The sequence below is a fragment of the Pinus tabuliformis genome, chromosome 4_1 (assembly GCF_031772625.1).
Source record: "Pinus tabuliformis cultivar Carrire ecotype Pingquan chromosome 4_1, CPIR1, whole genome shotgun sequence".
Taxonomy (NCBI): Eukaryota; Viridiplantae; Streptophyta; class Pinopsida; order Pinales; family Pinaceae; genus Pinus; species Pinus tabuliformis.
The window spans coordinates 616,795,027-616,818,591 of record NC_142303.1 but is presented as its reverse complement, the minus strand read 5'-3'; the positions used below and the strand labels follow the sequence as shown (position 1 = coordinate 616,818,591).

Here is a 23,565-nt window from a genome sequence, read left to right as displayed (position 1 = left end):
ATTCTCTTTCGAATCCCATTTCTTTCTTTGAGTTGCTTGCTTATAGTGCAAGTTTTCTTGAATAAATTTTGTTTTGTTTTGTGTATGTGATTTATCAGTGCTAGTGATGTCCCACTCCTTTTTTCTTAACATCAAGTAGTAATAGCCTTTTAGACCATCTACAAACAATACATCTTGAGCTTTTCCTCTTCTGTTGTTCAGATAGACTGTACCCTTTCCTCTAATTCTACTTGCTTCATCATTACCGAATGTGACATTTCTAGTTTTATTTTCATTCAGGGAAACAAACTTGCTTTTATCTCCTATCATATGTCTAGAGCAGTCATTGTCCACATACCATTTATTATTTTGATCTTTGACCGTACAGAATTAATTCACACTTGTCAGGTTTCTTTTCTTCTACCTACTTTCTCCATCGCATGCATCCAATTGTTTTATACATATTTTGGTATGTTAATCTATTGTCTTTAAGCTTACATTCATATGATTTGTGCCCAAAGTTGTGACAATAGAAACATTCAGTGATATCAAGGAGTGGAGCAAATGCATTTTTGTCTAGATTCATATTTGTTTTAACATTCATGAATCCATTCTTTCTCATCTTAAAATTTCCAAAATCAATTCTTCTAACATAAGCTCTACAATTTATGGGTTTATGTCCAAAATTTTTACAGCAATAACAATATCCATAAAACAAATATATGTACCTGGTAGTGGATGTTGTTTGCGAATCTAACCAACTTGACATTTGATAATCTTGTCTTCTGAAGAAGTGAGGTTTTTGATAGGTTGTGTATTGATTGTCAATTTCTTTTGCTTTCTGTACTACACCGACAATGTCCCTTTGCAGTTGTTTATTTGATGTTGAAATGTTGCTCAAATTATGAGTGGAGACCTTTGAGTATTCATTATCATATCCAGTTTTCTAGATCCTTTTATCTGCTAAATATTTATGTTGAGTTCAATTTGAGCTTTCTCTAGTTTTTCTTTAGACATACCATTTTTTCCTCCAATTTTCCACACCCCTGGTTTTTCTCTTTTATCTACTGCAGTAAAATGTCTTCCACCTTCTTTGCTTCTTCAAGTTCAATTTTCAACTTGATAATGTTTTCTGAAGTTGATTCTTACTTTACATATTTAATAGGATATCTTTCTGCTTTTTGTTCTTTAGTTTAAGCCTTTCTTTTTCATTTAGGGCACTGATTAACTCCCCCTCAACGTCTACTTCACCCTCCTTCTTCTTAATATTACTGGCAATCCTTTTCAAGTTCTTCCAAGGCCATTAGTATAAATTCACTTGTTCCATCTTCACTAGAGGATTCATTAGAACTTTAAGATCCACTGTTATCTTCTTGAGCATATAATTTTTTTTTTTGAAATGTCTCTCTTTCTGCATTTTGTTAGAATTGTTCTTCTCTTTCCCTTTAAACTGATTTTCCGCTCTCTTAAAATGACATTTTGATGCATAGTGTCCCACTCTTCCACAGTTAAAACACTTAAATTGAAGTTTTCCTTTATACTTATCTGTGCCTTTCTTCAACCTTTTGACGAATTTTGCTTCTTTTTCATCAGAACCTAAGCATGATCGCTCCTTTTCTTCTATGGGCTTGTCCGCCTTGAAAACTACCTCTCTACTGGTTGCCTTCCCTTTTGGAATTCTCATCTCATACGCTATCAAAGAGCCACGTGGTTGAACTCTGTTCAAGGTATCAAAGTTTGCTGTTTCTTCTATAGCTGAAACCTTAGGATTGAATTTAGAAGGTAATGACCTCAAAATTTTATGAACTATTACACTTTCGTTGATTGTTTCACCTAGACCCAGCGTGATATTTACAACTTCCTCCTCTTAAAATGAATTTAGCTATATCTTCATCTTCGTTCATTTTTAACGTCTCAAACAGAGTTCTATACACTTGTAATTTGGCCATCTACACCTTTTTATCTCCTTCATGAATATTTTCTAATTTGTCCCAAATCTCTTTAGTTTTCTCATAGTGCATTACTTTGATAAATTCAGACTCACATAGACCACTCAGAAGTGCATTCATAGCTTTTGCATTAGCTATAAAGTTCAGTTTGGCATCTTTGTCACTAGTTGTTTCCTTTGGTTCTTCATACCCCATCAACATAGCAGACCAAATTTCTATTCCTAGAGACATTAAATGTCTTCATTTTTACTTTCCAAAAGGCATAGTTTGTACTAGTAAATAGAGGGGCCTTATTTGTTGAGCATCCCTCTTGACTAGCCATTTTACTTACTTAGGACCTCCTTCCTGTTGTTAGACTGCTACTGAAGGAACTTGGCTTTGATACCAATTGATATTTAAGATGGGAAATTACTGAGAGGTGTTGGAGGGGGAGGGCGGTGAATCAGTAATTTAATTCTTTATTTCTGCTCAACTTAATCTTCTTCTTATGCAGTTAATGATTTATGTTTGTGCTCAATAGTTATTGTATTCCTTTTGCAGATTTCAAGGAGAGCGGTTTGCAGATATGTTTATCAAGAATTCAAAGTATTCACACAACATGCAAGAATTAAACACATGAAGACACCAGATATAAGTGCAAACCCCGAAAGGAGAAAACCATAAACTTTAGGCTGAAAGTGAGGTGAAGGCAGGCTACTACTTTTTACATTAGATTTTTGTAGGCTCCAACCTACAAGGGGCTCCTACCTCAACGGAAGCTTCAAGTCCCACTAGTTTTTTGTAGGCTACAACCCACAGGAGGCTCCTACCTCAACATGCTACAACATGTTATTTTTCAAGCTACAATATAGAAAAAAGCAGAAATTTCTCAAGTCACAAACGCTAGTTACCTAATATCCATTTCTGCTGTCAAATTTTCTGCTGAACTGCTCCTTCTCTTCTGCTACTACTCATTCTTTCTCTGATGCAGACCACTTCCATTCAAAAAGGAAGAACAAGTTTCATTCCACATTGTATACTTTATAAGTAAGCCCACTTGGCTGTTTGTATTCTTTCGAGGAATACAAAATGAAGCATAGTCTCGTGGACTTCCAAAACTGCTCACAAGCTTGTCTTTTCATTTTCATTTCTGAAAAATTACTTGTAATGTAAAATAGAGCTGAACTAACAATTCATTCAGTAATGATTACAAAAGACAAATCAGATTTGGATTTCTATATTTTCTGTTTAAACAAATATATGTATTTCAACTTTTGTCTCAATGTTTAGCCTTCACATTGATTAGCATAACCTGCACGTCACATCACTTTCAGCCTTTTATATTCATCATTCAACATTTATGTACACTTTTCATTCAACATAAATTATCACTAATGTGCTTAGGGACATCAATAACATTTATCGACATTAATCAATTAGCTTAATCTTGACATCAATGCCAATCTTGCCAACATTATTGTTCCCACTCCTGTTGCTTTGACCTTGGATTTATCTCCAAGCACAACCTCCAAGTTAGTATCATCCTCTGTGAGACTCGTGAAGTGCTCTCTCACTCCAGTCATATGGTAGGAAGCTCCAATGTCTACAAACCACACATCGAAAGACATGACACTAGTGGTAAGGCTCACCACTAAGGTAAACTTCGTGTCAAATTTGGAGGCGAACTTGCTGCTATGTCCTTCTTGTTGGGACACTGAATAGCATAGTGACCCAACTTCCCACAAGCAGAGCATTTCAATTTGCTCATGTCCTTCTCCTTGACATTTTGCTTCCCCTTCTGTTGCTTGGCTCCACTAGAAGACCCCTTATTGGCCTTCTTCTTGCCCTTAGCTGAGAAGGCAACACCATCCTCCTCATTTGCTCCACCACGCTGACTGCTACTCTTGGCACTCCTCCTAGATGAAATCATCCCACATCCTTCTCCATTTTGGAAAATGATCTCTAGCCACAATGCCATATATGAATCCATCCCATTGCTTAGTGAAACTATCTAGTGCCATCCTGACCCATTGGTCCTCAAGGATAACCTCTCGCACTGCAACCAACTCGTCTCTCACCCGTGTGATCTTGGTGAGGTATGAGGTCACGATGTCAGTTTTGGTCATCTTGGTGTTTCTTAGCTTCTGCATTGATGACCATGTACATGTTAACAATCCAAGAAGTGTGGTATAAAGCAACAAACATTTTTTTATTCAATGTCATCATTGTAATGCCAAATTCTGCTATTGTATTGTAAAAATGATCCTAGTATGACTATTAAACCGTGTAACAACACCTAGGTAAGCCTATGATTCTTAAAGGGTTTCACTCTAGAGTGTGTTTTAAGCTCTCCAAATTATGTGTATTTGTAAACATGGATAATTGGCAGAATTTTTCTCCCACATATACCCCAAAGCTCGGGTGAATCTCATTGACAAGGTCCTAGGTGAGTCCTAGTGTTAATCGAGTCTATGTATTTTTGATACTAGATCATGTGTCTTGTTGCAAAATTTGGTTGAGTCTCAAGTGGTTTGTGTCTGTGTATTTTCTCTTATAGGAATTGAATTATTATTTTGATGTAAAAGTGTGTTTAGAAATATTTTTGGTGAATGGTTCCTCATCATTAAAACACCATTATCGAAATATTTTTTTTTTAGATACACTTAGAGGGTGGAAAAATAATTAATCCCCTCGTAAGTTTTTTTTTTTTTTTTGTTACTTAAAATTTCTGGCAAAAAATAGAAATTAAATTAGGCAGAAATTATCCAAAACATAAAATGAAGGGAAAATTAATTACCTCCAAGTGGAAAATTCATCAAAAAATTATTTGAGGCTGTTTTAAAAGGAAAAATTCAAGTCAAAGATAAATGCCTCATTTCCAAGGCAGAAGGGCCTAGTCCAGAAATTGGTTGGGGTAGAAAAGATTATCTTCCTAGCAAATTGAATTTTTTGGGCCAAGCAGATAATTATTTTGCACAAGTAAGAAAAAAATTATTTTCTGGAGGTGCTACATGGTGCAAAAATCAAAGTTTGACCCCTCCAGCGCATTGAACAAGGAAGATTGAATTTTTCCTCCAGGATCTAGCTATGGATCAATGCAACTAGCCGTTATTTCCACTTGGAGAGGTTATTCCCTCTAATTTTCCTTTATAAGGAAGCTCTCAAGCTCCTCATTTTATCTTGATCTCACTAGATCGATTTTTTTTTACTGAGCTAATCTCTGTTGGAATTTTTGCATTAATAAAAAGACTTTGGGGTTTTCAATTCAAGGTGTCTCTCACTTAATGATTCATGGTATGCGCTAAAAGTGCTTAATGGTCTAATTTTTGCTATCATTGAAGATTATTGTTTCATAGCCAGTGGTTGGACTATCTATTAGCAAAGGTATCTTGCTTTATGTTTTGGGCTAGAGTTAACACTTAGAAGCTGGTAGATCTATCAAGCATCTCTAGGTCTCTAGCTTATTTGTATGAATCGAACCTCTATGAAACTAATGATCTATTTTTCAAGTATATAGAGATCTTTCAGGGGATTCAGCCCTTGGGGAAAGCCCAAGTTCATGGACTTTGAGGGGATCACATTTTGTTTAGACCCTGTGCTTATCTAATGAATTTATTTTGCAGAGTTTGGGTTTGTGCATTAAAATAAAAATTATCTCCATTAAGTTATCTTGCAAAAATCTATTTGGGCTATAAATGAATTATTTGCTAATTAGAGCTAATGTTTTCTTTTAGATTATTGTAAATAATTTGTAAATTATTTCTAACCCTTGTATATTAGTTTCTTCATTTGTAAATATTTTTTGGGGTTTTATTTTTTCAATTTTTTCTTCTAGATCTTGTGTCTTGGGTTCTATTTATTCATCTTGCAGTTGCCAAAGAACTAAAATTTCAAAGAGAAACTCAAGTGTGAAGGTCCTAGCCTTCACCTAGCCTAGACAGCTAGGGTTTGGAGGGAGTCGTCCAACCTGAGAGAGGAAGTCGTTCAACCTATAAGGGTTGATTTGGTGTCTAGACACCTTAAACTACAAGACCCAAGTGATAATTTTGCAAATTGCAACCTCCTTGAGGAAGTTGCTAGCCCTAGATGGCTTTTATGTTGCTACATCTGGAGTTTTTCTTGAGCATTTTTCTTCTGAAGTGGTTTTGCAGATGGATCTTCAAGGCGAAAGTTATTTTGGGCATTTTCTTAATGTTTTAAGGCTAGTTTGGCCTAGCCGTAAGTGTCAAGAGGCCATTCTTGGCCTAGCCTCAAAGGTTTGAGGGCTAAAAGCCCTAGACTCAACCCCTTTTTAGCCTTCAGAAGAGGGCCGCAGGCCCATTTAAGCCTTGAAGACTAGGCCGTGGCCCTAGAAGGGCCTAGATTCTTTTTTGTCAAGTGATTGCAAGGGCTAATACTTTGCCTTGTAGGCCTAGAGAAATTTTTGGGCAAGGGTTTGAAGAATTTCTCATTGTATTTCCATTAATTTGTGGACTAATCTTGAGGTCTAAAATGGGCCTCAAAACAAAAATGTACAATTAAAATCAACTTTATAAGAACAAATAGGATTCAATATGATGATGTCAACCATGGAGGATGATTCACAATTTTTGGAGTAAAAAAATAAAAATAAATAAATAAATAACTATTTTTTTCAACTCGTATTTTCAACTTATCTCCCTATGGTTTTACTCAAATTTCGAGCGGAAGCACTCGTTGGATGCGAAATTTAATTCCTTGTCCAAAGAGTACCCATGTTGCATACTTTCGATGGACCCTGCTTCATAAAAATTGAGAAATGCATGAAAAAACGTGATTGTTCATGGTCAGCTAAATCCTATTTGCCTACTCAAAAAGCAACTGTTCATGGTCATTATGGAGAAATTATTGACAAAGGAGATACATTGATATCATTGATATATGAAGGATTCAAATCTAGTGATATAATTCAAGATCTTCCTTGAGTTGAACAATTGTCAAAAGCCCGTTTGAATAATTCAATATCGATGAATCTGAAAGAAAGTTTTGAAAATTGTAATCACATTTTTTTCATGTATTTCTCATATTTTGTGTAGCAGAGTCCATCAAAAGTATGCCACATGGGTACTCCTTGGATGAGGAATTAAATTTTGCATCCAATGAGTGCTCCTGCTCGAAATTTGAGTAAAACCATAGGGAGATAGGTTGAAAATACGAGTTGAAAAAGTAATTTTTTCTTTTTTCCTCTAAGATTTGATGATATAATCTAATCTTATTTTATTATTTCTATTATTATTTAATAATATCTCTTAGGAGACCCATTTTAGATCTCAAAATTTCTCTAATGGAAAGGTTTCAAGGGCTCAAGGTTCGTTTGCTTGACCATCCAAGGCCCTTGAGGCCTAGGCTGGTTGCTAGCATTAGAGGGCTATTTGTCCAAGACCATTTGTCAATAAAGACTATTTGTCAAGGATCATTTGGGAATCCAAGTTTCCCGAGGATTATAGGGATTGAGAAACTTGTTCATAAGCCTATCCCTTCTCCCTCCAATTCTCACCCCTTATCCCTGGTGGACCAAGTCCCTTGCTCATAGAGCAAGCAAGTTCCATTCTTCACTCCACCCTTGGAAAAGGGTTTTTGGGGTCACTTCTTAGTATCTACTTTACAAGTGAATCCCTACACTACTGGGACTCCTCCCATTGGTGAAAGTCCGTAAAGAGCATGGAGGCTTAGCTGTGGTGACAATGGGCTAAGCCTCCACAGTTGCCTTTAACCTAGTAGTTTCTCTCTTAGGAACCCCTGTAGGTCCCCTGCTGGTTTGAGCGGTAACATTTCTAGTGCCGTTGCCGGGGACATGAGACGTGCATTTTGTTCCTCGTACGACATATCGACATATCATTATTGGTGACTCCATTGGAAGAATGAAGCCCTAGTTCTTCATTGAACTTTAAGGTTGATGCTTGTAGGGTGAAGCAAGCATTTTCTAGGCATCTTTAATTTCACCCTGGCGACTCCTACATATGTTTCATGTATATCTCAAATAGGTTGTCATTCTTTCATAAATTTCCCGCTTTGGACATTGCTAGCATCTCGGGACATCCCAATCATGTCACAGGAAGGATGGTACGTGGGTTACCCGTGTTTGATGGTGACCCAAGCTCCGCAATTGACCATGTGGAAAGATTTAATGCACACACTTCAAAGGAGAAAGTGGTCCACCAGGATGTCCTTATGTTGTTATTCTTTAGTTCTCTCTATGGTCATAACTCATGGTTGCAAAATCACGAACCTAGAAGCATCTCATCTATTGAAGAGTTTGTTGATGGCTTTCTTAGACATTTTCAAGTACACCCTGCATTAAGCATCCAAGAGGAAGCCTTCATTGAGCTTCATCAAGACATTAAGAATCTAGGTAACGAGCAAGATGATGAGTCCTCCTTGGGTCCACATTATGAAAATGATGATTTTGAAGACACATGTGCTGGGAAGGGTGAATTTGTGGAAAGAGAAATTGAGACCAACCTTACCTTTCTCAAGGATATTACTCTTGATGAAACCTCTTTTGAAAACCTTGAGAGAGATGATCCCATTAGCCGCTTGGAATATGACATTGAAGATTATTTGCACATTGAAAAGGAGAAATGGGAAATTGTTGGTCCTCAATTTGATTGTACTCCTATTTATGACACCGACAAGGAGGATGAGGAGGAAATTGATCTTCCTTTCCCCTCAGGCACTACATATAATGACATACCCATTGATACCCTGGGGAAGGAGAGTCTTAATTTTCCTTTGCATAAAGTGGAGCAGTTGGAAGTGATTAGTTTTCCTTTTAGAAGAGACCTAATCTTTGGTACTAAGGTCATTGATAAGGCTCCCACTTCTCTCGAGTCTGATTCTACGTTCAAATCACTTGAGCCTTTAAATTATGATTTTGGGAAAGTGCATCTTGTTGAATACAACACTTCTTTCTCCCTTTTTCCTATTGGTCATCATCTTGAGTCCTCATCAAGTGATTCCCTCACCCCTCATCATATGATTTCAAGTAAATGTTAGCCTTTCCCCCCTCCTAAGTATAGTATCAAGGAAAATCCCTTCATTTAATATACTTTATCCCCTTTGACCCATCCTTAGGATTATGATCACTTTGCGACCTCCCCTCCCCACTGTGACCATCACATTGAGAGACCTATTTGTTGCACTCCTTCTTTCTCTCACCCTTTGTTCCCCTCTCATCACAACGATGTCACATCCTCAAAGCATGATATTACAAGTAGTGATTGTGATGAGGAGTTCTCGAGAGTGATCATTCATTCCTCCATTTTGTACCTAGAAGGGGAGCCCTAGACCTCTAGAATGCCCATTTTTCTTTCTTCTAGGACCTCCCTCTACCTCAAATGGGGATCATATTTTCCCGCTTCTCACCCATTTCATTCGCCATGTGACTATGTCCACATTCGATTTGGGGGTTGCTACATGTGTAATCATACTGGCAAGCATATATATATTCATGTGATGATATGTTGGTTGCACTGGATTTATGACTACACTTAGTATAAACATTAGTATATGCATGTTAGGGTAGGATGCATTGCATGCTGATTTCTGCATTAGAAATAACCGCATATGATATTTCTCATGATAGCATTTAGCTTTAAAAAAAATTGCATATTTTATTTCTTATTGGTTTATAGACTAACATTAAACATGGGTGATCATAAGACACCGTGAAAAACATGTTGACCCATGGTTTTGATCTTTGACATGTGCAGATAATAGGTCTATGGTGACCAAGAGATTGCTGGAGTTCTCGTGAGCTCCCCTTCGAGCAACCTCGTTTACTTCTTCGAGATATCATGTCCCAGTTGGAGCCAGATGTTACCCACCACTTTGTGGGTGACATTCCCATGAGAAATTTTTCTCCGTGGTGAGCCTCAGCGGCAGCCAACAGACAATTGATGCCTCCCACTAGCGCGTTGTGCCATTTCTCTGCGACCTGAGCCAGCCATGTGGTCCCTCACCCTCCTGTATTGATCAATTGTATCTTTGAAGACGGGCCTCCCGAATCTAAAGGTATGTCTTGTCATTTGGTAATTGAGTATTGGGTTTACTTATCATGGATACTTCTGGGCATGGATTAATGGGGGGATTTGGCGGAAAGAGTGGGCTTAGTTTGTGCTCTTGTCCCCTTGATCTCTTTTGGTTGTTACCCTTGGATCTTAGTCCCGTGGGATCTCCTTTATTAACCATTTGGTTCTAGGGTGGTACTACTTGGGAAACCCCGACTTTGGGTGCGTGGTCCCGCTCCTTTACCCGCACATATTACTGTCTTTCCACTCACTATACCCCCATTCATCTTTTCTCCCGCCTGGGTCCACATTTACATTCTGGGTCCACATAGGGCTAGGCTCCCTATCTCCTTGCCCCTACCTCGGGGTGAGGCCTAGAATGATGCCCCAGAGGTTGAAGCAATTAAAAAGAAAAGGTGAAAAGCATAATTGGCCACATTTAACATGAAATTGTACCACAAAATGCAAAAGATGGCTATGACAAAATGATCAACACATGGGCAAAAGCCATTACATGAGCTTTACCCCAATCATTGGCCATCTCCTTGGTTCCATAAGCCCTAGATGAGCCTCCTTTATCATTCAAGAACCCATGATTGTCCCAACCCCTGGAGGGAAATGAATTGCCCTGCCTAAAAGGGGGTAATCACTGCTATATCTTACACGTCATGCTCTTGTCCTTTGAGCCCTGAGCAGTTAATTAAAGAAAATTAGTAAAAGACAAAAGGTATATGAAGAAGGGTTGAAAAATTTAGGCCGGGGCACCTCATGTACCATGATTGCTCCCTCCTATACATTTAATAGAGCTCTACCCCAATCATTGGCCATCACCCTAGTTCCATAGGCCCTAGATGAGCCTCCTTTATCATTCAGGAACCCATGATTGTCCCAACCCCTGAAGTGCAATGAACTGCCCTACCTAAAAGGGGGTAATCACTGCTATATCTTATACGTCATGCTCTTGTCTTTTGAGCCCCGATCAGTTAATTAAAGAAAATTCATAAAAGGCAAAGGGTATATGGCACCTCATTGCCACGATTTCTCCCTCCTATACATTACATAGCCAGGTGTAGGCTTCCCCTTATCTAGCTACCCCAAGATTGCCCCATTAGAGGGATGTACCTTGGACATACTATCCCCTTTAAGGGTTGAAACCACCTAATAAGGTACATGGCGAACCCCCTTTGGATCTTGGAGACACTAGCACATGCCAAAGGCCACTACGGAAGGGCACGCTGTTATGAAGTGCCCACGTTGTTATCCATGATTTGTAAGTTTTTCACCCCATTATTTTAATCACTGGTTGTACTAGAAGCCTAGGGGACGCACTGGATCTTATGCAGGATTACAGATGGTTTCCATTTGGGTTTGGTTTCCCTATATGGAATCCGAACCCCTAGAGGTCTACATTGGCACGTGTAGGGTGTGCATAGAGAGCCATGGGCCTCCACAACAGCAAACAACACTCCACGGATCTTCATGGATGCTTAGAGAATACTAGCAATCCACTTTTGCGATGATGATGATATGCTTGGTACATTATGCCCAGCAGACACCCACAGGAGCCCCACACCCCTGACAGGTGTCCCAAGACTTGTATGATGTCATGGCAACATCATTCCACCACTTGGACCCTTGCAGAGAATCTTCGATTCATATGGAGACCCATGGGGTCATCTATGTGCCCTCATACCCAATAGGAGCACCGCAGGTCGACTACTTGGAGAACAAGGGACCACCCCCTTGTCCATTACGTTCTGAGGAATTTATTCCTCAATATGGCACTTCAGGATATTATTGAGCCTTTAGAGGGCCCTACGACACGCACATATAATTATTTGGCCCCTTGTGAGGCTTATTTTTACATTTGTGAACTAGTTTGGTGGGCTTGTCACTAATAGGGGTTTTATTTGCACATTATTTTATCATTAGGGGCTAATGTAGGCCCATAGGCTAATTCAAACTCCTTAGGAGGCTATATATTGGTATTAGATACACTCATTTGTATCATCACTTGGACTTGGGATCTCTCTAATCATAAAGAATTTTCACACTTTTTCTTTGGTGGATATTTTTGGAGATGGATGAATTTTGATGTATGGATTTGGGCTATTTCCCTTGTCTTGGAGCTTTATTGAGCAAACGAAATGCTGGTTGGATATACTCTATAAAGTCGTAAGTAAATTTTGATGCTATTATTCTTTTTGTTGCATATTGCTAAAATTAGGGCTATTTGTTGCATTGTCGAAATGTGGAATTGAGCATGTTTTAGCTAATTTAATGTATGGGCCAATGTTACATGAATGAAATGTCTTAGAGATTTATTTATCTCGAGAAGCTTGTATCATTTGCTTTGAAGTATAAATGCTTGAAGGTCACTTTTCTTTTCTCTCTCTCAAATTAGATAAAGTTAACTTTTTGGTTCTCCTTGATTCAAAAACCAAATTCTTACTCATCATTATCCTTGACTCCATATACCCAAGTGAACTAGGCACTGATCTCTCAAAAAGAGTGATCATTTCAACCCTCTTTCAACCCTCTTTTAACCATTTTCCTCTTTTTCCCCAAGTCTAGCCCCATTAGGTCACTTAGGGCATCGATTTCCCGGGAATTGACCCAAAGAAAAAAGTTGATCTCCTATATGCCACTATGCTGGTGGGTCCCCTACCTCTCCTCCAAATTTGAGGCAATTCTAATGGTGGAATCTCCGGGAATCTCAAGCCTTAGCTCTAGGATCAAATTGTGCCTAGGCATAACCTTAATAGGATCAATTCAACCTTTTGAAGAAAGTATTCTTGTTTGGTCCTTTCCCCTCACCTTGTCCAAGATAGGAACATCATTGTTTGCTACATTCCATCCCCGAACCTGGGTTGGGTCCACTTGGCCCCGCGTGGTCCCACTTTTCAATAAAGACTATTTGTCAAGAACCATTTGAGAATCCAAGTTTCCCGAGGATTATAGGGATTGAGGAACTTATTCATAAGCCTATCCTTTCTTCCTCAACCCTCCAATCCTCACCCCTTATCCTTGGTGGACCAAGTCCCTTCCTTAAAGAGCAAGCAAGTTCCATTCTTTACTCCATCCTTGGGAAATGGTTTTCGGGGTCACTTCCCACTTGCCCATTGACATATACTTTACAAGTGAATCCCTATGCTACCGGGACTCCTCCTATTGGTGAAAGTCTGTAAAGCGCAGGGAGGCTTAACTGTGGTGACAGTGGGCTAAGCCTCCACAATTGCCCTTAACCTAGCAGTTTCCCTCTTAGGAACCCCTTTAGGTCCCCTGCTGGTTTGAGTGGTAACAAGTATATCGTGGGGAGTTGCAAGGGATCCAGATCGACTAAGCTGAAAGTCATAAATGTTGGAAATAATGATAGTAAAATCATATATCCTCAACTGTGAGGAGTTAGAGGGAGTGCCATATATCGTTGAAAAGGTCTCAAAATAGGCTTTCTGACCATATATATTATGCTCCCATTTGATTTAAGGTAATTGGAATAAAAATGCATTCAAAGATAGGGTTTTCAAAAAATCCAAAAGCGATATTTCTATAAGGCATGCCATATTTTGTTGGAAAGGTCTCGAAATATGCTATTTGACTATGTAAATCTCTTTTTCATTTAGACAACCTTTGACATAAATAACAACCATTTTCAACACATATTGTTGAAATGTGGCATATATTCTTGGTTCATATTAGCTAGTCTTATTTGTAGGTTTAGATTGTCAAAGTTGATTTGAGTGCCATAGAGAAGTGGTATTACTGTATCACTACATTGGAGGTAATCCCTCTTTATTGTTGATTTATATCGCTGTGGCCGGTCTTCATAATTTATATTTTAGCCCTTGTAATGTATAAAGAATTTGTAAGACATGTTCTTCATGTCATTTTGATTATTTAGCCCTTGAAAGAATTATTGTAAGATATGTTCTTCATGTTGGATTTAAAAGAGAAAAATTTCGAAATTTAAATTTTGAATCTTTGGCTCCAAGATAGTCAAGTCAGCCTCAGTGAAGAGACACACCCATTTACAAAGGCATAACACTATATAAAGACATTTGACCTCCTCTAGAAGGGCACCATTCGACCTCTCACAAGTAAGACAATTTTTGGACATCTAAACGAACGATAAGAAGGATGAAAAGAAGGACGAAGATCATCTTTCTCTCTCCCTCTAACTCGCATCTTGCTTTCTCAAGCTTGAAGGACGAAGATCATCCTAACTCGCATCTTGCTTTCTCAAGCTCAAAGGATGAAGATCATCTTTCTCTCTCCCTCTAACTCACATCTTGCTTTCTCAAGCTCGCACGTGTGTTTCTAGGCAATTTTTTAGGCAACATATTCTGGGTAGGCCAAATTTTTGGGTGGACTGGGAGACCGAATTTATGGGTTTCTAGACAGTTTCTGGGAGGTCAAATTTTGGCCTAAGGCAGATCAGATCAGGCTGAGTTGCAAGGTAGATTGAAGGCTTGACTTGAGTGCTAGAGACTAGGTTTGACCATAAGCTTTGTTAGTCAGTTTGACCTCATAGTTGACTAACAACATTAGGTGTATCTCTTGTTGAATTGAAGAATTTCTCTAAGAAAAAGGTTGTTGGGTTTTCCTAGGGTAAATCTTGTGTTCTCTTTGTGCATTGTGATCTCTATTGTCCTTATTGTTTTATAGTTGGACTTTTGAAGTGTAATTGCTTAATGATAAACTGAAATTGTTAAAGGAAGATCTATATCATTAGAAGTAATTATCAGTGTTTTAGAAATATTGTGCTTGTATCTATTGCACTTGAAAACTCAACATTTATTACATCAAAGTGAGAATTCTTCGTTGATGTTTGTAGCTTGGGCAAGTACTCTTGAAGATGCCTAAGTGTCTAGGCTTGCAAAAGTTCCCCAAAGTCTCCTTAGGACACTTGCTCAAGTATTGTGTAATTTACTTTTATGATTTAGCGTAAGTCTAACTTGGGAAAGACACATAATTAATTATGTTGACTATTGAGCCAAAGAAACCAAGGAGAGTAAATTATTTACTTCAGTGAATGTGTTAATATCGATTCTGAACTATTGATCTCAAGTTGTTTAGGATTTAATCCTAGGCTTAGCCGTACATCACTTTGGAGATTAGGGTTAGGGATTTACCTCAATGAAAAGTTATAAAAGCAAGGTCAAGGATAGGAGAAACACACACTGTACAACGATACAAACCATTGAGAAATAGATTTTATGAAGTGTGTTGAGTCCGAAAAAGGTGCAAGGGTAAAACATTGGAGATCCTCATTAATCAAGTAGATCAAGGACAGGTCTAGAGCTTGATCAGTTAGATCAGATTCAGCGTATGTTGTAAATATAGTTTTCTCAGTTGGGCCATTATCCTAGGGAGAGCCCAAGTAGGTTTAGATTATCAATTTAATGGAGAATAGATGGTTGGGCAGAATTTGTATGTCACATGTGATTGAGATTGGTTGTGTAATTGTGCTTTTGCTAAATAATTGTGTTAAGAATCTAGTTGTGCAATTTCCTCCTACGCTTAAATTAATTTTGCTAAAATGAATTTCTATTTTTTGTAATTGGGTTTTGGGAAATATTTGGGCATGTAAACTTAGGAAAAGTGGGTGGAGGGAGTCCCCACTTATTTTTGGAGAGATGGAGGCCACTAACATTAGATAAAAGGGAAAGATTAAATTGGTAGTGGGATGTGGGGGCCACCCAAAAAGGGGAATTTGAACCCTTTAGGAAAATCGAATTGCTAAGGGAAGGAGGTCAAAATATTGGATGGAGAGACCCACATGAGGAGGAAAGAAGAAATTATAAGTAGAAGGAGCATAGAAGTTATTGGGGTCTTTTGTTCATTCATCTATTTCCTTTTTTGCTCAAGTTATTTAGCTGGGTCACTAGTGTTGCTTAGCACAGAGTTTGCCAAGGGGAGAATTTACCCTTCTTTTGGTGGACTTTGAGTGCCACCCTAGGAAGGCAAGCTGTTTCTACTTTGGTGAGAGGGTTGTGCCATTGTGGAGTATTGCAACACATTTCAACATATTCCCTCAGCGAATTCGTACTCCATGGAGGAGGCAGTAGAGAAATCGTACCCACTCATTTCAGCTAGCTTATGAGGCTATTTTGCGGGTAGAAAATCAATGGAGTTGCTTGAGGGAGAGCTTAGCCTTTGTTGAAAGTTTTGGAGTGGGAGGTGATTGTTATTGAGGGGAACAAATTTATCTTCCTAGGGCTTGCACAGGGGGGCTCACTGGACAACTTTTTTGTGGAGCTGGGTTCAACTATCCTGTGTCGGGATTTGATGTAAAACCTCTCCCCTGCATTTGGGAAAAATTTCCTAAACCATTCCTATTGTAGATTGAGGAGAAATAAGGAGATTTTGCAGCAAATAGAGCCATTGGGGACACAGTCTCTACTGAGGAGGGCATAGCACCCGTTTTGGATAATTCCGGAAGTTTGGAATTGGCCCAAAACACTTTTGGGTTTTGGTGGTCAGGGGTCAAGGAGTTGGCTCCTAATTTTGCAGAATTTTTGGGGAAGTTTTGGTGCTCCAAACAACAGAATTATCTGGCAGCTAGTGGAGAGGAGAGAACTGAAATTTTGGGTCCCGGATGGTTGGTAGAATTTGCCAAAACCCTTTTTTGGTTTTTTTAGGTTTTTGACAAGGATCTCAAAATAATTTGGCAGAATTTTCTGGGCAGATTTGAGGGGTCAAACAGGTGTCCAAACTCTGCCAACAATGTACTTACTCAAGGGCCAGCACAATCATTTGTTGGGGAGCTTCCTACATTGTTTGGGCAGTTTATATTCATCCACCTGGGGCTTGTAGCTTGCTCTAAGCAAGCCCAAGTGCACTCACTCCAATCTATTTTGTACTCCTTCAGCGATATAATAAAATTGGCCCATTTTGGCGTGTTTCTGGCTCATTTCTGGTTCTCTGATCCGTGTACATTTTTATTGTGTTGAATTTGTTGCATTAGCTTGATTATTCGTATTAATTTTCCATTAGGAACAAACATTGATTTGGACACAAGGTAAATGTGGTGGTGAGTTTTTGTAAGTACTTTTCCTCTCCTCCTCCCCTTGTGGACTTATAGTGTTAGATTTTGGGTAGCTTGAAAGGTATTTTTGAGAGAGGACAACCCACCATAAAGGAGTTTGTTGGGCGATTTACTCAAAAGTGGGGTTTTGGATCCAAAGTGTGGGTTTAGGACCAAAAGAGAAATAATTATTTATTTTAAGGGTCAAGAGGCTAAAACCCTAAGTCTACAGGGTTCCTAATTGAGCCCAAGAAGAAGATAGAGAACCTCAGAGGGTCGTAGTAGGAAATCGTGAAAGTTCATGTTTCGTGCTGGCAAGAAGGCCAAGTTTTCTCAGGCAAATGTTGAGATTCATTTGTGTTTTCTGTGCCCTAATAAGGCTCTGTCCAGACCATGTACAAGAGATATCACTGAGATTGTGGGTATAATATGTGCCCTAACTGAAGTCTGTTCACGTCGAGTTAAGCCACTGAAAGTTTGTGGGAGTCTTGCATTTTATTATGTGTATAATGGAGAGGATCGAGCCATTGGAAGAGGTCTTACAAGCCATGGATTAACCTGCTATTGAGTGTTGAAAGGCTACAAGTGTTGCGCTGGATTACTGTGGGTAGGCCGAGCCTTGAGGGAGGCTAAAACTAGTCTCAGAACCTTGGAACAGAGCAACGAGTTACGTCAGTGGCAAATAGACGGTAGTAGGGCAACGAAGGGTTTGATGCATTGGAGTTTTGGGTCGCTGAGCATTGTATCCCAAAGTCTGTTCACAAACAAACTTATAAAGTTGTGAACAATGAGCTAGAAGGGTTGGAACACTGTGAGTAGCTGGTGTTTATTGAGGACTGATATGCAGTGCATTTGATGGATCAAGCCATTGTGAGCGGCTATGTGACAAAGGGTAATGTGGACTGAAAGAGCTAAAGGAGAAGGGCTTCTCCAACAAGTAAGTCAGATTGTTTATCCTTGTATGTTTTGTGGGCAAATTGTAGATCTGAAGCAATAGATCACAAGCCCTATGTTTTTGTATACTATGTATACTAGCTGTACTAGTGATCGAGGGCCATGATCCTTGGTACAAGAGCCCCATGATTCTTTTATTGATGGATTAATAAAATAATCGAGCTTTGGGCTCAAATCTATGTGTACTTAATTGATTTCACTGCTGAAGATTTTTGTTGTGCAAAATGGCAGAAGGTTGAGAGTTCTTGGTGTGTTTGTGTGCGTGATTAGCCTCAAACCAGATCTAGGGCCAAGGAAAATTCAACATATAGTCCCCTTTTGCTTGTAGAAATTATCTGGATCTTCTGCGTTATATTCATATTTATTTTGTACATAAGACATGGTGTACCATGGTGACATCATTACATGGTACCTAGGTTTAGGCTTGATAGAAACATGACAATAACCCAAGCCTTTGTCTAATATGTCTCAAATTATTTCCAAGTTCAACTTTAGCATTATGTTTTATATTTGTTCTGACATACCATGATGAAATCACATGGTACCTACAAGGTATTAACATGATGTAAACATGATAATAACTCATGACAATGTCCAAGATGTCCATCATGTTCCAACATTTGTCCGGGATACCCATTATATCCCTACTTATGTCCAAGATGTTCTTCACTCTCTTACCGTTTCTTGGCCTTGTGCTGTGTAGCAGGAATATGTATGTCATGCATAGTTTAAAAAACGGGAACTGGTCCACCTAATAAACCGGGTTTCAAACCGGGACTAGTCAGATTTCAAGGAACCGATCTTTAAAAAAATACATGATAATTAGTTTTTAATAAAAAAAGTATTTTTAAGATTTAAAACCATGATTCCAAACCAATAGAGACAAAATATGCAAGGTTTGCTCATCAATATACCATGTAAAGGTGAATATATCAAAATGGGACCCAGTGCAATACATATCAGTAACAAAATACATAATCAATGAGGCTCTAAATGGCCTCTGGAGTCCGAAAAAAATGCTCTAAGCTATGGGGCCACTGACCTACTACAAGTCTACATATCAATGATCAACAACATGATCACTCCTCATCATCACTACTAGACAAGGGATCATCAACATGAACTACATAAATAATATGGCTCAGAGTTTTTGGACTCCTAAAACTCCTCTACAACTTTAGTAGTAGTAGTATTAGCAAAAATAGACATCAAAACTACAAATCACTAATCAACATGGTCACTCATGAAACTCATCATTGATTCGGCGCTACTAGAAATGGGATCATCAACAAGAGATACATAAACATCATCTAGCTCAAAGTCTTCAGACTTGGATTGCTCAACCTTATAACATGATAAAATTTGAAAAAGTTTAAGTTGCCTAACCAATGATTTTGGTTTGAGTGAAGGGTTCATCTCCTCAACCTTATAATGTGGTAGAAAAAGTTTAGCATGCCTAAACAGTGGTTTTCCTTTGAGTGAAGGGTACATTCTTGTTAAGGCCATGGTAGAGGAGTTCAAGAATCAATACCACCATCAACAAAGTTCAACAATCAATGCCAACATCAAGGTTCTTAAAGGGCTTCATGCTCTTGATCAAATGACAATCTCATACCATCACGCATGATAGAATCAAATGGAAACATTGCAAACCCCCAAACCATGAAATCCTGAAAACCATTAAGTCTGCTGAAGTTTGAGTGAAATCTAAAATTCTAGTTTCTCCATATGAAATCCAATGAGGTCGAAACCACTCCCAAACATCGTGAGTCATTTCATGGTAATGTTAAAAATTTAAGTAAAAGTGACAATCACTTTTATTTTAAGAATTTAACATTACCATTAATTGCCAACATTGCTAGGGTTGAGATGTGTCAGGGAAATGAGAGGGTAGGCATGCTTTTCTTGGAGGGGATGTTTTTGGAGGAAAACAACCCCAGATTTCCCTCAAAACATTTCAAAACTCACAAAACTGCATTTTGTGGGGTCCGTAGTTGGCCAGGAAATAATTCGTCTGATTTATGATGGAACCGGCTGATTTGACCACAAACCGGCCGGTTCTGTTATAAACCGGCCAGTTTGGTCTGGTTTTTGTGATTTTTTGGCGAAGTCGGCCCTTAAACCGGGTTTTTTGCCCAGTTTGACCCAGTTGCCTAATGTACCGGCCGGTTTGACCAGTTTCCGGTTCATGCCGACCGGTTTTTAAAACTATGATGTCACGGGCGTTGATTACATTGTGGTGCATTCAACAGAAGGGCCACATTGGCATCGCCAAACACCAAATTATGACATTGATTCATGTAATTTCTTAAAATTTGATTACATATAATCCAAGGTTGCATGGCATAGTATCACACAGGTGTGGAACAGGGATGGGAATGCTTGTGACATCCCCAAGAGTATCCTGAGCCCATCAGGGACACCCTCAACTTATCCCCATGCCCCTATGAAGCTTTTAAAATAACCAAGTTTTTGCATTGTTGTGGCTGAATCAGGAGTTGGTTACTTTCTTTCTAGATGTAATTTTGAAAACTGAAAACCATGAAGATAGATTTGTTGCAGGCTGGATCCCTTTAGGTTATGTTTAAATAAACAATAGTTGCAAGCTTATACTAGAAAATTTAATCACTGAAGTGTAGCTTTAGCAGTCCTTTGTTGGTGCTCTTCTTGTGTGATTTAGTCTTGTATGCTTATCATGTAGGAGATTACATAATCATTTATTTCCAGTCTATTGTTTTATCTTCTACAACCTTAAACGTCCTTCTTTGTTAATTGATTCTTATTTCCTTCTCTGTTTCCTGTCATTCTATTGGATCTTGCTATGCATTTTTTGTTTAGCCTTGCAAAATATGCTTTGTTTGCAAGTAGGACTTGTGATTGGATCCATAGTTCAGCAAGAACTTGCAATATCGTGGTTAATTACTTGCATGTGGTTATGGTGCTGCTTTTGTAGTTCAGAGTTTGGGAGTGTTGCTATGAGACATGCATAGCTCTGTTATACTTGTAGTGATAGTTTTTTGGCCTGGTTCAACGGAATTTTGTTGTTTCATCTGTAGGATGATTTGCTAATTGATAGTTGTTTCCTTCTGTTTTGTATATATTATGAAATGCATATCTACATTGACATTTAGTAGACTAGACAAGGCTTTAGGGTTTTAGTGGTTTTCATTAGGTTGATTCTTGTCTAGTTTATGATCAGGTTGCTTCTAACTGCTAAAATTGTTTGACAACATCAGGTGGGTTGATGAACATCTGGTACATGTATTGTCACCCAATATCTACCGGAGTGTTTCAGAGGCCCTTGAGTCCTTCGATTATATTACTACACATGGTAAGTGGCAATTTGTAATGGAAGATGATTCTCGGTGCCATATTATTTCGTTCCTAAAGAATATTGCCATGAAAATATAACAAGTGATGGCAATGGCTTGCTTAGGATGTTTGGCTCTTCTGACTTCAGTCATTAAATGGGGTGTAGAATGATAAAAAATCCCAGCATGTCTGTCGGAAAATAGTTATTCTTTGTTGTTGTGGTTTCAACAGCTTAGAACCTTTTATGAAGATAATCAGGTATTTCTATGTGATAGTGTTGCAAAGTACTAAGAAACTGGTTTACTGAATATGCAGGTAACTTCACAACTCTGGAGAGATTGACTGGAAAATATGTAGGAGCTGCAGCTATGTATTTTGTCTCAAAAAAACTTAAAAAGAAACATAATATCACAGATGAGCGTGCCTCACTATATGAAGCTGCAAATACTTGGGTGGAAGCTCTTAATAATAGGTTGTTTATGGGTGAGTCTGCAAGCAGAATTTCTCCTATTTCTGTTTTGAACTGAAATGGAATTTGATACTAAAGAAAACTAACTGTCACTTCTGACTTTTGAGTTGGCAATTAATGTAATTGCAGGTGGTTCTAAACCCAATTTGGCAGATTTGGCTGTCTTTGGAGTATTAAGGCCCATTCGTTATTTGCAATCTGGAAGGGATATGGTAGCAAACACAAACATTGGTGCATGGTACTCAAGAATGGAAGAGGCAGTGGGTGAAACTTCAGGAGTGAAGGATTAAATATGTTTTCCTATTTGAGTAGCAGCCAGCATTGAACGACGACACCACCATTTCTCCCATTATTAGACTATCAATGATAATTTAGTCAGTCTAAAATCGTGAATGCTTGTATTGTTCATTATTGTTAAGCCTCAACATTCGTCCAGTTTTGGCTTAGAGAATAGGCAATAAGTAGGTTGATTATTCAGAGATGGCATGTGTTCTTTTAAGTTGTATCATTTTTGGTGGGAACAATGAAGATGGAAGGTATTCTTTGGTTGGTAGCCCTTTGCCTAGTTGTTCCTAGGGTTTTGTTCGTTATGGCTACCTTTGTTTCTGGTGGTTGTAATCTTACAAGTTCTTTTGTAACTCTACGCATTTTAAATAAAATTAGGATTGTAATTTACAACCCTAACTCATGCTTTGCTCTTTATATTTGCTGTTTAAAGAAGAAACCGTTTCTTCCCTCTTTTTGCCTCTTAAGCTAATAATTATGACTTCAAAAGATATGTTACTTATATCATATTTGGCCAGATAATAGTGGTTAATAAATGAAGATGAAGGTTATAATGAATAAATGAAACTGCATGATAATAGTTTAAGAAATACCAGATACATATTTGAGATTTACAATGATAGTGCAAACTTACTATGAAACGCTCATGTTATATCAGTGCTCAGATAAAAACCTCATTTGAAAGGCACATACCTAAAAGTAGTGCTCCCCAAATGACGGTTTTCTGTTGTGTAATCTGCCTGTATGGATATGCAGGTACATGCGGCAGTCCAGGACTCAAAACCTTAGAAGCGTAGCATTTGTGGAGGATGGAGTAAAGAGAAATGGCCACATGCATGTGTTTTGAGGATTGCCGCAGTTCTGCAGGAAGACGGACAGTGAAAGATTGGTTTGGCAATCCTTTCTGTCTGATCATGCTTGTGGGTTGCTGGTTAATCATGGGTAATTAGCCGATTAAACTGGTGTATTAGATTCTTTTTTGGGAAAGACAATAAAATTTAATTCTTAACAACGGTGCAAGTGATGGTTTGGTGGTGGGCATTGTAAAGCACATGGAAACAGATATCTGCTTCTAAAATAAACCAAACTTTGTATATGATCATCTATTTTAAAATAAACCAAATTCTGTACTAGAGTAGATGGAATCCTAGGCCATCCTTAAGATCCTAAGAGAGATGCAACTTAACCCAGAATGCCTCTTCATGGTCCAATGCTACAGATTGTTATAGGGATACATTTTGCGTCTAAGAACTTGAGACTATATTCTGAGCCCTAGTCATTGACATGATATAATTTGTCGTTAATATTATGCAATACCGTCGTTTGGGCAGATGGATCCGTTCTATGCTATCATTGGTTCTTTATATGGATGTTGGTTAACGAAATTATTATGAAGTTTTACTTGTGTTAAGCAGTTGTCTTCATGTGTTTTTTCAAATCGGCTAAATTGTCCAAATCCAAAGATGTGTTTATGTTAGCAAAATCTCTCTTGTTTTTGTTTTCAAATGATTTCTCGCTGAGCTATTTTTATCTCAATTGTTGATTTCAAGAATATTATTGAATTGGATAGATATGAGTGTTGAT

The 23,565-nt window shown here is 38.3% G+C and overlaps 1 protein-coding gene across 1 annotated transcript in view; it reads left to right on the top strand.

Moving 5' to 3' along the window:
* Positions 1 to 22,074, top strand: part of LOC149177526 (Glutathione S-transferase family protein) — a 128,688-nt gene extending 106,614 nt beyond the window's left edge. The window contains exons 4-6 of the mRNA XM_089420157.1: positions 21,152 to 21,246; positions 21,543 to 21,710; positions 21,826 to 22,074. Coding sequence (XP_089276283.1) covers positions 21,152 to 21,246; positions 21,543 to 21,710; positions 21,826 to 21,986 — 424 coding nt within the window. The 3' untranslated portion in view covers positions 21,987 to 22,074. The remainder of the gene's footprint in view (positions 1 to 21,151; positions 21,247 to 21,542; positions 21,711 to 21,825) is intronic.
* Positions 22,075 to 23,565: the final 1,491 nt, after the last annotated feature.